The sequence below is a fragment of the Lethenteron reissneri genome, chromosome 21 (genome assembly GCF_015708825.2).
Source record: "Lethenteron reissneri isolate LAM-NWPU_2019-01 chromosome 21, ASM1570882v1, whole genome shotgun sequence".
NCBI classification, from domain to species: Eukaryota; Metazoa; Chordata; class Hyperoartia; order Petromyzontiformes; family Petromyzontidae; genus Lethenteron; species Lethenteron reissneri.
Window position 1 is genome coordinate 10,353,706 of NC_083799.1, and position 14,636 is coordinate 10,368,341.

A 14,636-nucleotide genomic window follows, 5' to 3' on the forward strand; every position below is an offset into this window, starting at 1 on the left:
AGACACGTTCACTTGACACAGGCGGAGACCCCACTGCAACAGCCCCGAGTCTCCTGTGCATCTCCCTTGTATACGGTCTGAGGCCACAACCCCTTCCCGAACCTTCTCGCTGGCTCGAGACTCTCGCTCCACCAGCAGACACTACTGTCCTCTTCCGTCACCTGGCCACGCTCCCTTCTCGATCATTCCCATAGCCACCAGTCCCTGCGTACTCACAGCTGAGACCCCTATCATTACCTCCTATGGCCACTAGTCCACTCACACCGCAGGTAGACTCTACTGTCATTAAACTAGTACAGCACACTGTCCTGTACTATCTTCTTGGTTCTTTCGGTAAAGTCATGTAGAAGGGAAATAATAAAATAATTAGAAATAAAAAATAAAATTCTCACGACGTTTCGATTGCTACACAAGAAAATCATCATATCAGGTGTGAAAACCACAGCAAGAAAATTTGAAAATAAAAGTGGCTGTGTGGTTTTCACACCTGATGATTGCTTGTGTTGCAATCGAATCGTCGTGATAATTGTATTTTATTTATTATTATTATATTATTTCCCTTCTATGTGACTTTACTGAAAGAACCAAGAAGATGAATCCCTGCAGTCACGAAAGCTTTAAATCGAAATATACTGTACTAGTTTACAACTAGCATCAGGCGCACAGCCAGATTTGTGGAGAAATCCTGTTTTCGTTCCTTAAATAGAGGGATAGATGTGGTGCCATAACTAAGTGAGCCCTTCACGTGCGAAGGATGGGGGGGATTGATGGATGCATATAAATTACAATGGGTATCCATTTTCGGTTGGGTTATTCATATGGTAACGTACATTATGATTGCATTAAAATAGCAGTACCTGTTATTGTCTGCGTACAGGTGTAGTAGGTTCAAGGAGACTTGGACGACTGTAGTCAGAGGCACACTTATTTATTGACTACAGTTGTATATTACAGGCTGAGATATACAACACTTGAAGGGGTATCGGCCCCTTCACCCGTCTAACAGGGAGATCCCACAATCTGTCCCGGCTAGCCTACTCCTAGATCCTCCACTACAGGGCTAGGGGAGGCTAGCTGATCCAGCTCTGGTTAAGCTGGGATTACGGCACCCTGAGTCCCCAGACCGGCTCTTAGAAGAACATCGGCTCTGGGCTCTCGGGGCCACGCCACTGGCTTGCCCTGGTCGGTCCTGAGAAGGATGGCGATCCAGGGAAGTCCCAGGGCCTATCTAGCTGGTCTTCTTGCTTCGCTGGTTTAAGCTAAACACTGAACCCCGAGCCCTCCGGCTCACCGCCTTATATAGCAACTCCCCCACCGAGGGGTGGGGCCGTGGGGGATCCCAGCGCCGTATTAGCCCCCCAGTCTAAACGGTGCGGACGTGGATGTAAGCATCTCTTCGCGTGCGGGCATAACCACACCCGGTGTGTTTGTTTGCCCTCCCGTAACACCTCTACATCACCCTGACCTACGCTCCCTTTCTATATCAACACGAGGCCACTCCCTCCTTCTCGATCATTCTCGCTGACTCTGGACGCTCTCTTTACCGGCAGACTCCACCGAGGGGTGGGGGGGGGGGTCCTGAAAATTATATGTTGTTTTCCTTAGCAAATGGTCGACGCAGCCTAAGAGGCACGAGCATCTGAGCTCCCGTCGGGCCGGCGGTACGCGTACCGTCCTCGCAACCAGCGCCTGTACCGCCATCAAATTAGTAATCTCCATTGAAGTATGATGACTTGTGTAGTGAGTCCAACTAAGCAACACTATTTATTTCAGTAAGCTCAACATAACATAAGACAACCTACACTTGGTTGTTGAATGTCCATTTTGCCACGCTACGTGCAGAACTAGACACGGTTCGCTATCCCGGCCTGGACCACATGCTGGGTCCCGGACCGTGTGGCTAGAGGCTTCTTTTACCCTGACGTTGATCATTCATCACCAGCAACACGAAGAACCCCGAGCCCCTCACGGGGCCCGTTATATCGGCCTGGGCTTGGCTCCGCCCCTCGCCCCGCCCACCTTCTAGAACTCTAGAGCTCTTTCCCGAAGGCTCCCGAGAGCTCCTCTATACCACGTGACCGCCCAGCGGCCCCCGTCCACCGGTGGCTCCCCTCCAATATCATCCGGTCACGTGTCGGCAGGTCAACCAGCGTATCATGCCCCAACGTAACCCTGGCTGGCTGACGCTCCCTCTCGCTCCCTCACCGGGAGCCCGCACCGCACACTGTACGTAGTGCCTCCGCGCTGACCAGCGCTCACCCAAGCACCGCTAGGGCTGGTACTATGCCCAGTAAGCGGGCTACACATAATGTCAACACGTTCTTCACCGTGGCTTCGTAAGCCTGGCACTACACAGTGACATACACAGTCACTACACTTGTATAGGCATGCATTTAAGCAATGTATTATTTCATGATTCGGTTCCAAGCCGCACTAAGTTTGTAGCTATCCCATACGGTTCAAATTTTTTTTTCTCGCAATTTCGATAGATTCTCTAATTAGTCTTGGCCAGTGGTAACTAGTTTTGCATTGATTGTACGTATGCATAAATAACGCATTTGAAATGCATTAACATTTCATAATTATTCTTTGGTTCTTTCGGTAAAGTCACGTATAAAGTTCAAATAATAAATTACCAAAAGAACCAAAGAATAATTTCTGCAGTCATGAAAGCTCCAAATTAAATTTCATAATTAAGTTGTGGAATTGTTTCTTCTGGCAGTAAGGTGTAATAATAATTATGAAAAAGAAACATGCTAACCTAATGAGCGTCAATATAACTTCGTGCAGTTGTGGTTGTTTAATGAAGTAAATGTATGCATGGACAATGGATCTTGTTGTGCTGTAATAAAATTATTTGTAACACGCACATATCGTGCAAAAACTAACAAATCGCTATTCAACTGTGCACTCCGAGGTGTGGAGCATAAGCTCACGGTTCCTTCTGTGCCAAGTGTGGCGCCTTCAGCTGACTCCTGAAGCAAGAGGGCGTTTGAATGCTTTGTACGTGAAGCTGGAGAGAGTTACATATGACGGGAGCAGCCACAGACAAACACCGCTCATCAGCAGACCTTGGGATGTGCTCCATAGAACATAGTGGTTCTCTGTAAAAGCTTAGTCATTTCTAATCACGGTGTTCGTAATGAATGTCATAGCTGTGAGCATAGAATGATGCATTGACACCCCCCCCAGGGAGAGTCATGGCCTGTAAACTCCTCGGCATTTGCAGTGCCTGGTCACCTGCACGGATGACCTTAGGTGACATGAGTTCAGACAGCAGTGCAATCGATAGGTACAAGATTTATAACAATTCCTGAAGTGCAAACCTACACTGGGTCAGGTGGTACGTACTCAAGTGTGTCTCCTTGTGCATCTCGCTCCACTGATTGTAAGCAAAAAGCTGCTGGCAGAGGTGTTGAGTACTCGCCAATTGTGGGCTTCAGCAGAAGGAAGGAATTGGTGGTCAGGTGTGGTGTCATCTGGTATTGGCCAGCGTTGAGCTCTGTTAGGCATTACTTGTCAATGTGCTTTATTATCATGTGCAATTAGATAACATTGTCCCAAAAAGCTTCTGCCATTGTTACAGTAATAAAAAAACACATGCCCCAAACAAAACACTGTACGATAGGTTTCATACTTCGGTTGTAGTTAAGCCATATTTCTAGGCTCTTTCCCAACACTTGTTGTCATTTTAATGGGCATAGCCTTGTGAATGTACAAGACGAGTAGATTTTTGAGTTATGCTGAGAAGGAAATGTGTGAAATTGTTGTTAGTTATACCAGTTGATCATGATTCAATCATCATAGCCAAAACGCTTGTGGATATGAGAATGTACACAATGTATCAAATCACTTTTTTGTGTGTGTGTGTCTCGCAGGGATCCTACTGGGCGATCGACCAGAATCCTTCGGATGAAAATTCATCAACCAGACCCAAAAAGCGGCCACGGTCAAATGACAGGGTAAAGGATCTGTGCGTGCATGCGCGCACATCGTCTCGCCAGTTAAGCATACTAAAGGGCGCCTTGCACATAACGGATATCGTTACATTGAATGATATTAAATGTTTGTACATGTTACAGTAATATAAAGTACCTCCTATTTAGCATGGTTGGCTACTTATGGTGCGACAGAAGTTCAACATACATGAAGGTATTTTCATCTAAGGTTCTGCTACTTTGATATGTAGGGGCATGCTGGCTTGGATCTGTAAAAAGTTAAACCGCTGTGCTCACACGACTATAGCTATGATTAGGTAAATGGAGACCATTTCAGCCAGGAGAGGTTTTCTTTCTGTTGGCACCTGAGTTGATTTTCCCAGAGAAACCCGTATGATGCGAGAACACACCTTGCTGATCTCATCAAGGAGCATAGACCATCACGCAAACTCCGGTCATTCTTGGAGCAGGCTTTTGGCTAACCATTGAACAAAGACAGTCACTGCATTACGCGCTTTCAGATGCACTTTTGCAGCTGTCTGGAACCCTCTTCCTTCTGATGTTAGGAAGCCACTGGAGCTATGCACTTTTTAATCTAAATTGAAAACGAATTTTTCTCTAGAACTACTTTTTGTGTTTAGTTTGTCCTTCCCCCGCATCTTTGATTAGCATGTTTGGCTATGTCCGGTGCGAAATAAGTTTTACATACACACATACCCTTAAATGTTTCCCCTATAGGTCACACTGGCTACCGGTGATCAGCGTGCATACGTGATGCACTCGACTCATAAGAGTGCACGATAACAAGTGTTCAGATGTACCTGCTTGTTTTTGTGTTTACTTCAGCCAAATTTAATTCAAAGAACAACTCGCTCTTATATTGTAGATTTACACAGATTGTGTGTTCCAGGCTGTTCAAGATAAGTTTGGAGCTTTGTTGGTGAGGAGAAAAAAAGTGAATTAACTTTGAAATGCATCTCTGCAGTGCTCTTACATCATTTTGGTTTGGCTGCAGTATGCAAACACAGCATATCTGCAGCTACATTACTCTCTCAAATACCTGGAAATGTAAAGTGAGTCTGGACCATGGCTGCGAGTTTAATCTTCAGGGTGAAGTACAGTAAAATATCAATATTTCCCCCTCGTGAAGAATTATATCTTTTCGGCTACAGTCAGAAGGCTATAAACGCTATCATAGATCCATCTCGTAGTTTTTCCCTTTCAATTGCACTGAACTGCACTGATGTGAAATACACATTGCATCATTAAATAAGCCATAGAGATAGCAATTTCACTCCAGGTGTGCCAATAAATGCATTATAATGCTTCTGCTGCAATTGCGGTACTGGCGTGATGTACCTTAAAGTTCCTTTGCAGCAGAAATCCACGTTGCCCCCCTTCTACTCTCTCCCATAGGTTCCGCTGACATCCCCCAACCAGGAGGCGGATGCGCAGCAGGCGGGCGGTGCGCAGACCAACCCGCAGCTTTACACCATGCCTAGTCCCCAGGCACAGATGCCCTACAGCAGCCCCAACACAACGGGCGGCGGCAGCAGCAGCAGTAGCAGTGGCGGCACGCATGGACAGTTCAAGATCGCCAAGACGCAGACCAGCACGCAGAGCCAGTTCACCATCACGAGCGCGCAGCCGAACTCGCAGATGCCGTACAGCATGCAGAGCACACAGGCCAGTGCATCCTCCAGTCCCTTCAGTGTGGCCAAGGCCCAGGGCAACTCGCAGCAGCAGCACCAGTTTGCTGTGTCTGGTACTCAGAAGAGCCCCCAGGGGCAGGACTCGCAGTCGAGCACCCCTCCCCACTACGGCATGGCTAGTGCGCAGCAGGCGCATGCGCAGAGCACGCCGCCGTACGTGCTGCCAGATTCGCCACCACGCAGCACCAAGAAGCCCAAGATGTACGTGCCGGCGAGCGGAGCGCAGGGACAATTTTCGGTGGCCGACTCGCCGACCAGCAGCCAGAGCGGCTACAGTATCCCAAACACACAGGCGGCGGCCGAGGGCACGTACAGCGTTCCGAGCGTGCAGTCGGACGCGCTGAGTGCGCAGCCTTACAAGATGGCAGAGGCGGCGCCCTACGGCATGCCCAACTCACACGGGCAGACGGCCGCGCGGGGCATGTACGACATGCCAGGCGCACGTGGCCGCTACGGGATGGGCAGGACGCACGCGGCGCACGCCAGCGCGGTGCAGCCTTACGCTATCCCGCACTCGCTGGCCACGCCGCAGAACCAATTTGGAGTTGGTGGAGCGCAAGCTGGTGGACACGGCAATCAAGCCTATGGCTTGGGGCCATCCCAGCCCGGTGGCAGCACACGGGTAAGACCAGCCACATCTGACTCGGCTTCTTTCTACAGCATCGTAGATTTGTTACCATTAATAGCCGGGGGGGTGGGAGGGCAGTTGCTAATGCGTCAATTATAGTTTAATATTTAATTTCTATATTCTTTACCATTGAGGATTTTACGTAGTGTCAAGGTCAGGTTTAGGCAGTGTAATAAAGTGAATGATTAAGCGTTCTTTGAAATTGATGCACAATTAAATTGATTTATATTTAACCTTGATGCAGCACAGAATCCAGTTTGCCAAGAACCCATTCAACCTAAGGTTGTAGTTGACATTTCTTAACTCTTTATGCTCTTGTAATAACAAGTGATCCATAGTTTTGTGAATTAAGCTGCTCAAGTGAATTCCTAACAATTTTCATTTTAGAATTTGGTGAAAATCCAGTGATATCTACTCTGTTGTATGTGAGATATCGATATACAAGTAGTATTTACATTTTTGAGCTTATTCCTACTTAACAAGCTTAGCTCCGCTTCAAAAATGTTGGTTCAACATCTGAAGTTGAAACTCAGTATCGCTTGCCAGGCCTAGCCTTCTTGGAACCTCCTGCACAATTGATGTTTGTTGGTTCACGTTGAGTGTTAATGTTCTTCAGACTGAGTGTTTACCAAGATAAGCCACCTCATATTTCTAAAACTTTTACAAATTTTGGTAATTTGTTGCAATTTACACATTCAGAGTGCCTGATAACGATTTTCTAAAAGATGAGGTTTAGACTATTGTCTTATTTGCAGTGTTACCATGCTTCACAGTCTGTGTTGGTGTTTTGTGTGTAAGCGCATGTAAGAGTGTATATATTCAGCCTCGCTAGAAGAGAAGAAAAATGCATTGTAATATAGATTACAAAGGTGTAAATCTATAATAATATAAAATCTGAATTAGCAAGTGTAATAGAGTCGGTGTAATTTTCAAATGTATTTACAAAATGTGTCAATGGAGAGAACTCTTCAAATAACTTACATTGCGCCTTAGTTTTACAATGGGCTTCAGATTTTCCACAAATTCAAAGCACACTGACTATTCCGTTTCTTTTTAACTACTATTTTAAATATTTTGGTCATGCTGACCAAGAACCCCAACGGATTCACGAGCTGCCTATCTCAGAGCTCCTCCGCAATGAAAGCCTTGAGGTATCTCCGTGCTCACATGAGCAACGAGAGGTGGTCTTGCTTATCACCACTGTCTGTCCTGAGCCAGTGGTGGAAATTTTATATTATTATCACATCTCCTGTCTTTGCACAAGACGAGCACCAGTTTTCTTCCCAAAACTGGTGCTTATTTTATTAACTCTGCAGAGCTGATGGGTTGAGTTCTCCGACCTGAATTGAGCTCGCAAACTACCCAGTATTATGTTGTTTCATGCTAAGTGTTCATCACAGCGTAGCAATTTTCATTCTTTACAATGTACATTTTCTGATGTGCCAATAGCTTGTGGTTTAACTTAAAATGTTTTTCTATATTTTAAACACAGATGTACCAATCCTCGGGCACCAAAATGGGCTACGGAGAGCAGCCTGGCGGCTCCTACGGGCAGTACCCGACCACGGTATGCCGCGGGCACGTGAAACGGCGCCGTAGGCGCAAGCGACGGCGTATGAGTTGCGATGATGTGCTTTATCATTGAACGGGGAAGCTGGCGGAAGCACCACCTCTTCCTTCTGTTACCTTTGTAATTTTGAAAAGAAATCAAAATCCTATGAGATTGTGCCGAGAAACTGCTTGACACAGCTCACCCTGTGATATCACAGGCGCTCTTGATGAGCAAATCTGACCATAAAAGCAGCTGTCTGAGGCTTGATTGGCTGTCCAGATGTTGCCGTTATGAGTGAATATGGCCAGAGGGTTTGGGTATGCCAGTGTGGTGGTGCTGAGCGACGCAAATAGCACGGAGGCTCCTGCTATGTGCCATTTACGTATTGCATTGTGTTGTCACATCCCCTGTCCACGCATTGTCTGCTTTTTTCAGATGTCTGACTGTTGGATTTGTTTTGTTTTACCACTTGTGAGAATTGATTGTGAGATGACTGGGTTATAAGTGCTCATGAGTGCATAGCTGCAGTACTCTGCTAATTAACGGTCACCAGTAGTACTGTGGCTGTTAATATTCACGCAGCTCTTTGCTCTGTTCTTTTACGGCTAAAGATGCAACAGAAGGAATACCTGTGTAATTCTTGCGGTGAACCATTTATATATAATGATTCATCGTCCCACGCCTCAAGGAATTGTTATTATTCTGCTTCACGATTTATTTTAGGAACTGATCATTTTTTGCCATTTTATTACGTGGAATTAAGTGGCAGCAGAGCTCCCATAAACCAATCGCGTAGAACATGCATGAATTAGATGTAATCAAATCTCACGCACGGTCCGACGCTTGCATCGTGGACATATCTATTTTAATCGATGAATCATTCCATGCTCGGTTTTTATACTTTTTTTTTTCCTCCATGACATGTGAGAGCGTTGCCGTGAACCCCATGTAATAGACACCTTGGCTGGACAAGTGCTCAAAGCACGTGGTTTGCTCACCCTTTGCTTGTGTGTGGGGGCTGCGAGTAGGCATTTGGCACGCACGCGCCCAGCGCACCAGGACACGCGCACAACCCCGGCACGCCCACGCACACCACCCCGACGCCGGCGGAGCCCTTCGACTCGCAGCTTGGCGGTGCCGATGGCAGCCGGGAGCCATCGGAGCCGGTGGGGCGTGACGGCGGACCCGACGACAAGCTGCACTTTAACATGCAGGGCAACGCCGACGATCTCAGCCAGTCCTTCCGTAGCCTCTACCGCAATGTTTTTCAGGGTGCGTGCACGGGGGGGGGAGCCTGCCGGCATCGCGTACCTGTGTTTAGCGCGAGCCGGGCGTTGTGCGAGATGTACGCGTACGTGCTTGGCATTGTCATTTAAAAGATGGACGATGGAGAGATGGAGCTTAAACAGGAGGTGGAATAATGTGGGAAAAAGTTTAGGAGTGTAAAAGTTGCCAACAAATCCGAAACTCATTTACTTGTGAGGCATGTCGAAATGTAACAGCGAGTGATATTGCTCAAATAATACATCGTACTCTTTGGTTCTTTCGGTAAAGTCACGTAGGATACAAACTGAGCAATCATTGGAAGGACGTTATTAACCAAGTAAAGTCTTAACCGACTGTGATGTTTCCATCCTACCTGCCTATGTCAGCTGTTATTTCGAACTCTTTGAGTACATCACCAGGCTAAATATCTGTGAGGCAGCCCAGGCACGAGGGATCCCCACCACCTCCGGTGGCTGGGACCGTCTCACATTTACATGCTAATCTCTCACATTTACATTTACGTACAAATTCCTTCTTGAGCTCCGCCCACTTACCCTTGGGTTGAGCCCACCAAAATCCTATATAAACTCTTGTTGCAGCAGCTCTTTCTCCTATGTCAGCAGTTCTCCTGCTGTATCCGTTCCACCTGATGACGGTCGCTTGTGTTGCGATCGAAACGTTGTGATTTATTTTATATCTACATGACTTTACCGAAAGAACCAAAGAGTATGGATTCCTGCAGTCACAAAAGCTTCAAATCAAAATAATACATCCTTGAATTTTGTTATGTGCAGGAGATTCATTAGTTAATTATAATGCAATTGTGAGGCAAAATTAAGGATTTTTGGTTGCTTCTAAGAACCTTTTTTTTTGGCAGCTAGATGGCTTGCATTACCGTGTAATGTGAAGTATTTTGTTCTTTACCAGAAAATCATTCACTCAGTCCTATTTATGCAGTGCACTGGCAGCTGCCAGTGCTTGAGGCCTTTTATAAGGCTCTGTTACAGAAACCTTGTCTTTGCTCACAGCCCTTCTATAATAAATAGTGGGAAACGAATACCGTAATACCCTGATTTGCGTCGCCTCAACGCACACTTACGTTGCTGACAGCATCGTCTCGTGTCTGTCGCCTCGGCCTTCGCCTTCACCTACCCCGTAAATGTATTAGATTTACGTCGTTTTGAAATTGGTCGCCCCTTTCAAGACCGCAACGCCGACATAAATCAGGGTATTACTGTAAGAACTTGTCAGCTTAATTCAACTAATATGGGTATGGTGTACATTAGCCTATTATTGCACCTCCGATTGGCACGATTGGTTACGTACGGTGCAAAAGAAGTTAAACATACATACATATTAGCTCAGTAACCCCCTCTCTTCGAAAAGTAAACTCGCCATTGCCTGTGTTGTGTGATAGTTAAATGTTTTTGTGCATCAAAGTCTTAGTTATGTCTGTTATTTGGGTTCCTACCTCCGTTTCTTGGGGTTTTCCAAAGGTTTTTCAGTTGGGTGTCTTCACTGATTGGTGTGCACTCTTTGGGCTAGACATTTATGTTAACTTGAAAACCCAAGAGATTGCACTCTGTTCTAGGTGTACAATATGGTACCACAACTTGTAAAGTTTGAATTCCTGTCATTGGGACCAAAGAGAACGATGCTTGTTTCTCATTCACCTGTGGCTGTTTCGCTCGCTCCCGTTGCGTGTCGCACAGGAATGATAAACCCAGCGGCACAAGGCGGCAGTTGGCGATGGGGCAGGCAGCGCGCCATCGGCCGAGCACTTGGGCCACGCCACCCACCAGGCTGTGACGCACCCCACGCCACGCCTCTCCCACCAGGGACCCACCGGCTGCCCGTATGGGACCAACGCGGGTCACGCCGCACAGGGCGTTGGCAACGGAGGCCCACGTGAGTAGCTGGCTGGCTGCACATGTTCTGGGAGATTATCCATTTGAATATATGTGTACACTTGACTTTTTTTGTCATTCCACTGCTGGATAAAGGTCTCTCCATGCCACATTGTGGGGATTAGTGACCATACTTGGACACAATGATCAGTGCAAGTCGATGAAGGCGGGGAGCAGGGAGCATAGACGGACGTTGCGAGCGTTTACAATGCAACTGTAGATTTTTTTATACCCCCCTCTACTAATATAACATAATCAAACAAATCAAATCAAACTTTACTTATATAGCACAATTTGTGAAAAGACAAATTAAAAGCAACTGACACAATTTAAACAACAATAACAATGGTACATAAAAAAAGATGTAACAATGAACTAAGAGTATAGAAAGCATAATAAGCACACAATCGGGGAAAAGCCCTGTAGGAGCCGACACCTGTGTTATGCATAATGATTAGCCATCATATTATCCAGCTTGTAGCCTGCTTAACTTCTGAGATCTGATGAGATTGGGCATATTCCAGGTTATAGTTTCATAGGCCACTTAAATACAGTATATTATGATGTGAACGCTGTGTGTGTTCATGATGTTCTCAGATCCGTAAATGTTGCTGTACTTGGGTTGACAGTACCGAGTCCCGGGCTCTGGTCTAACCTGGACCTGCTGAAGGAGAGCTGTCGACGAGCCTCCAGCTTCAATTGGGCCGAAGTGGACATGTCCCAGTATCAAGGTGAGTTGTACGCAGCAACTCTGCAGCACCACCACCCCTTTACCTTACACACAAGGTGGTGTTGTTACGTGTTCATAAACCATTCATGTACGTGGCTCCATTTTTATCAGTGCAGCTCTGACTTAATCAGGTTAGTGGTATGGCTTGCTCGTAGGAGGGCACAAATCCTTAGTCTCCCCCCCTGCCCGTTGCCCCAGTCGGCTTCCACTTAATGTGAGGTCGCTCATTTTCCCATGTTCTCTGGAGCTCCCCCTCCCTATGGTCATCCTCTTGCTGACACCATTATAAACTCAAGACCTTAATATGCTTCTACATTTTTTTTTTAATGTGAACAGAGTTATTATCCATAATATAGGTTTTTTTTGGGTTAGATCGTGTAAATATAAATGTGTCGTTAAACCCGCCACCACCCGACACAGCCAATTAGTTTGTCACGTAAACTGAACGTGGCAATTCGTTACTCGTACAGCACACCGGTGTGTTGGAGAGCAAATCCACAACATTTACAATCGGAGTCCGACGTTTCGCGAGTAATTACCACTAGCATCATCTGTCGCATAGCAAGATTTGTGGAGAAATCCTCTTGTTTTTGTTCTGTAAATAGAGGGATATATGTAATGTCACTTGTGATCCCTTCACGTGATAAGGGGGGGGGGGGGGAATTAATGAATGCATATGAATTACAATGGGTATCCATTACCAGTTGGGTTATTCATATGGTAATAAACGCACATGCATGCACATTGTTGCAATAAAATATCAGTACCTGTTACTATCTGCCGACAGGTAATCCCCATTGACTTATGGTGGTGACCTGTATAGGCATGCATTTCAACAATGTATTATTTTGATTTGAAGCTTTCGTGACTGCAGGAATCTATACTCTGTGTTGCGCCCGAAACGTCGTGATTTATTTTTATTTTATACCTACGTGACTTTACCGAAAGAACCAAAGAGTAATGTATTATTTGATGATTTGCTTCCAAGCAGCACTAAGCCAATAGCTATCCGAACGGTTGAAATTATTTTTATTTCTCTCAATTTCGATAGATTATCTAATGTTCTGTTTGTTCGTGACAAACCTTACTCATTGGCTATGCCGGGTGGTGGCAGGCTTAACGGCACATTTATATTTATGCGATCTAACCCAAAAAAAAACTATTATGGATGTAATTGGTCACGAAGCTAACGTGTTAAACAAAGTATTATTAGTTTTATTGTTTTTTGTTCTTTCACGTATGTCCACAGTTTTATCGCACGTGAAAAATATTTCAAGTCTTAACTAAAAATGAAGCTTATTATAAATGTGTAAAATCTTATCACATAACTGTGATCCTGCTATATCTTCTCCACTATAATTAGGCTCCCACTTCCAATTTGCCATCCCTCCCGATTTACACATCTTCATATGCAAATTACTCTCTGTGCTTTATGCATATAAATGGTAATGTACATACACAGATGCCCTTTGTTCTTTCAGGGGTATCTTTGTATCTAAAGTGCTGGGCAGCGCAACACCCCCTCCCACAGGTGTCGGTGTCATGAAGACTGATGAACGTGCACCATTTAGGTTTTTATGGGGCCTGCCCCCTGTAATTAGTATTATTTCTCATTGGCTCAGCATGAATGATGGGCTAGTAAGTATAGAGGGGTTAAGAGGCAGCCTTTTTGAAGTTGTACTAATGCATCCCACCACATGTATTCATGTAAAGGTTACGATAACACACGGTGTGCTCATTTTAAAAACAAGGATGTTGTGCCTCTTGCCTTCAAGGATGCTTTTATATTCCCTTCTTAAGGACTACAGATGGTATGTAACTGAAGAGGCATTTTAACGTCCAGTGCTGCTTACTAAACTTCGTGCGGGATAGTATTTTTTAAAAGAATTAGTATTTGTGACCTGACATACAGCAGCATGACTATTTTGAACGCGTGAGCAGTACCCGTTTTATCAGCCTCTAATATCTTGTTCGTGTCGAAGGTACAACAGGCCGTCCAAATCGGCAGTCACTTTGTCTTTCTACCATTGCGTTCTCTCAAGAGCCAACTTGTTTTTAGCTCGGGCGTCTCTGCTTGGATGGGTGTCGTGCTCATGTGTCCAACCACCCGCAGAGTTGCTGGAGAGCATGCGGCGGGCAGACATGAACAACTGGTGCCTGGACACGAGCCAACTGGCCGACCTGTGCTCCTCCCTGGGACACTTCTTCTCCCAGACTGGGCTCTTCCAGCCAGTGGGCCGAGACCAGCTGCCAAGTGCCCCTTCACGTATGCCGCTTTCTTTCTTGTCCTTATTTTATGCAAGAGCGTAATGTATTTCTGTCATTATTCATTTGACTCTCTGAAAAATATCAACTGATTACTTCAAAGACTAACCGCCAAGAAACAGGATGCCTTTGCAGTTGATTAACAAAGAGAAGGTGGAGAAGACTGATTACATCATGGGACATTGGAATGGAATGGAGCACATTGGCACAAGATTGTGGCAACTGCTGAGAAGCAATATGATAATTACGTGAATTAAAAACCTGGTTGACAGTACTTGCTCTACTTTTGTACGGAGGAATATTGCAGAAACGAATATTCATTGCTTACCTTTGACAGTCTGCCCTAATAGTGAAACTCAGCATTCACAACATTTTGTAATAGGTGACGTTTTGGACAATGCCCATTCTTCATATTTCACAACTTTTTATAAATACAACATTTCATAGAGCCTTTGCCCCATATATAACAGCCATTCCAAGCTCTTTGCCTGTTCAGAAAAGAGTTCAGCTCACGAGCACCCTGACCTGGACTGAGTGGCTCTTGTTTTGGTTGGGTTGTGTACCCATCCCTTTTTAAAGATGCCCACAAACAAAACACATCGGTTGCACTCGCAGCAATTCGTTCGCTACAGATGGGG

The 14,636-nt window shown here is 45.6% G+C and overlaps 1 protein-coding gene across 1 annotated transcript in view; it reads left to right on the forward strand.

Annotated features, from left to right (window-relative positions):
- The window catches only part of LOC133345207 (forkhead box protein J2-like), a 53,630-nt gene that overhangs the window by 32,590 nt on the left and 6,404 nt on the right, over positions 1-14,636 (forward strand). Inside the window, 8 exon segments of the mRNA XM_061555760.1 lie at positions 3,879-3,962; positions 5,355-6,272; positions 7,771-7,845; positions 8,859-9,102; positions 10,809-10,837; positions 10,839-11,004; positions 11,633-11,734; positions 13,847-13,999. Of these exon segments, the coding sequence (XP_061411744.1) occupies positions 3,879-3,962; positions 5,355-6,272; positions 7,771-7,845; positions 8,859-9,102; positions 10,809-10,837; positions 10,839-11,004; positions 11,633-11,734; positions 13,847-13,999 (1,771 nt within the window).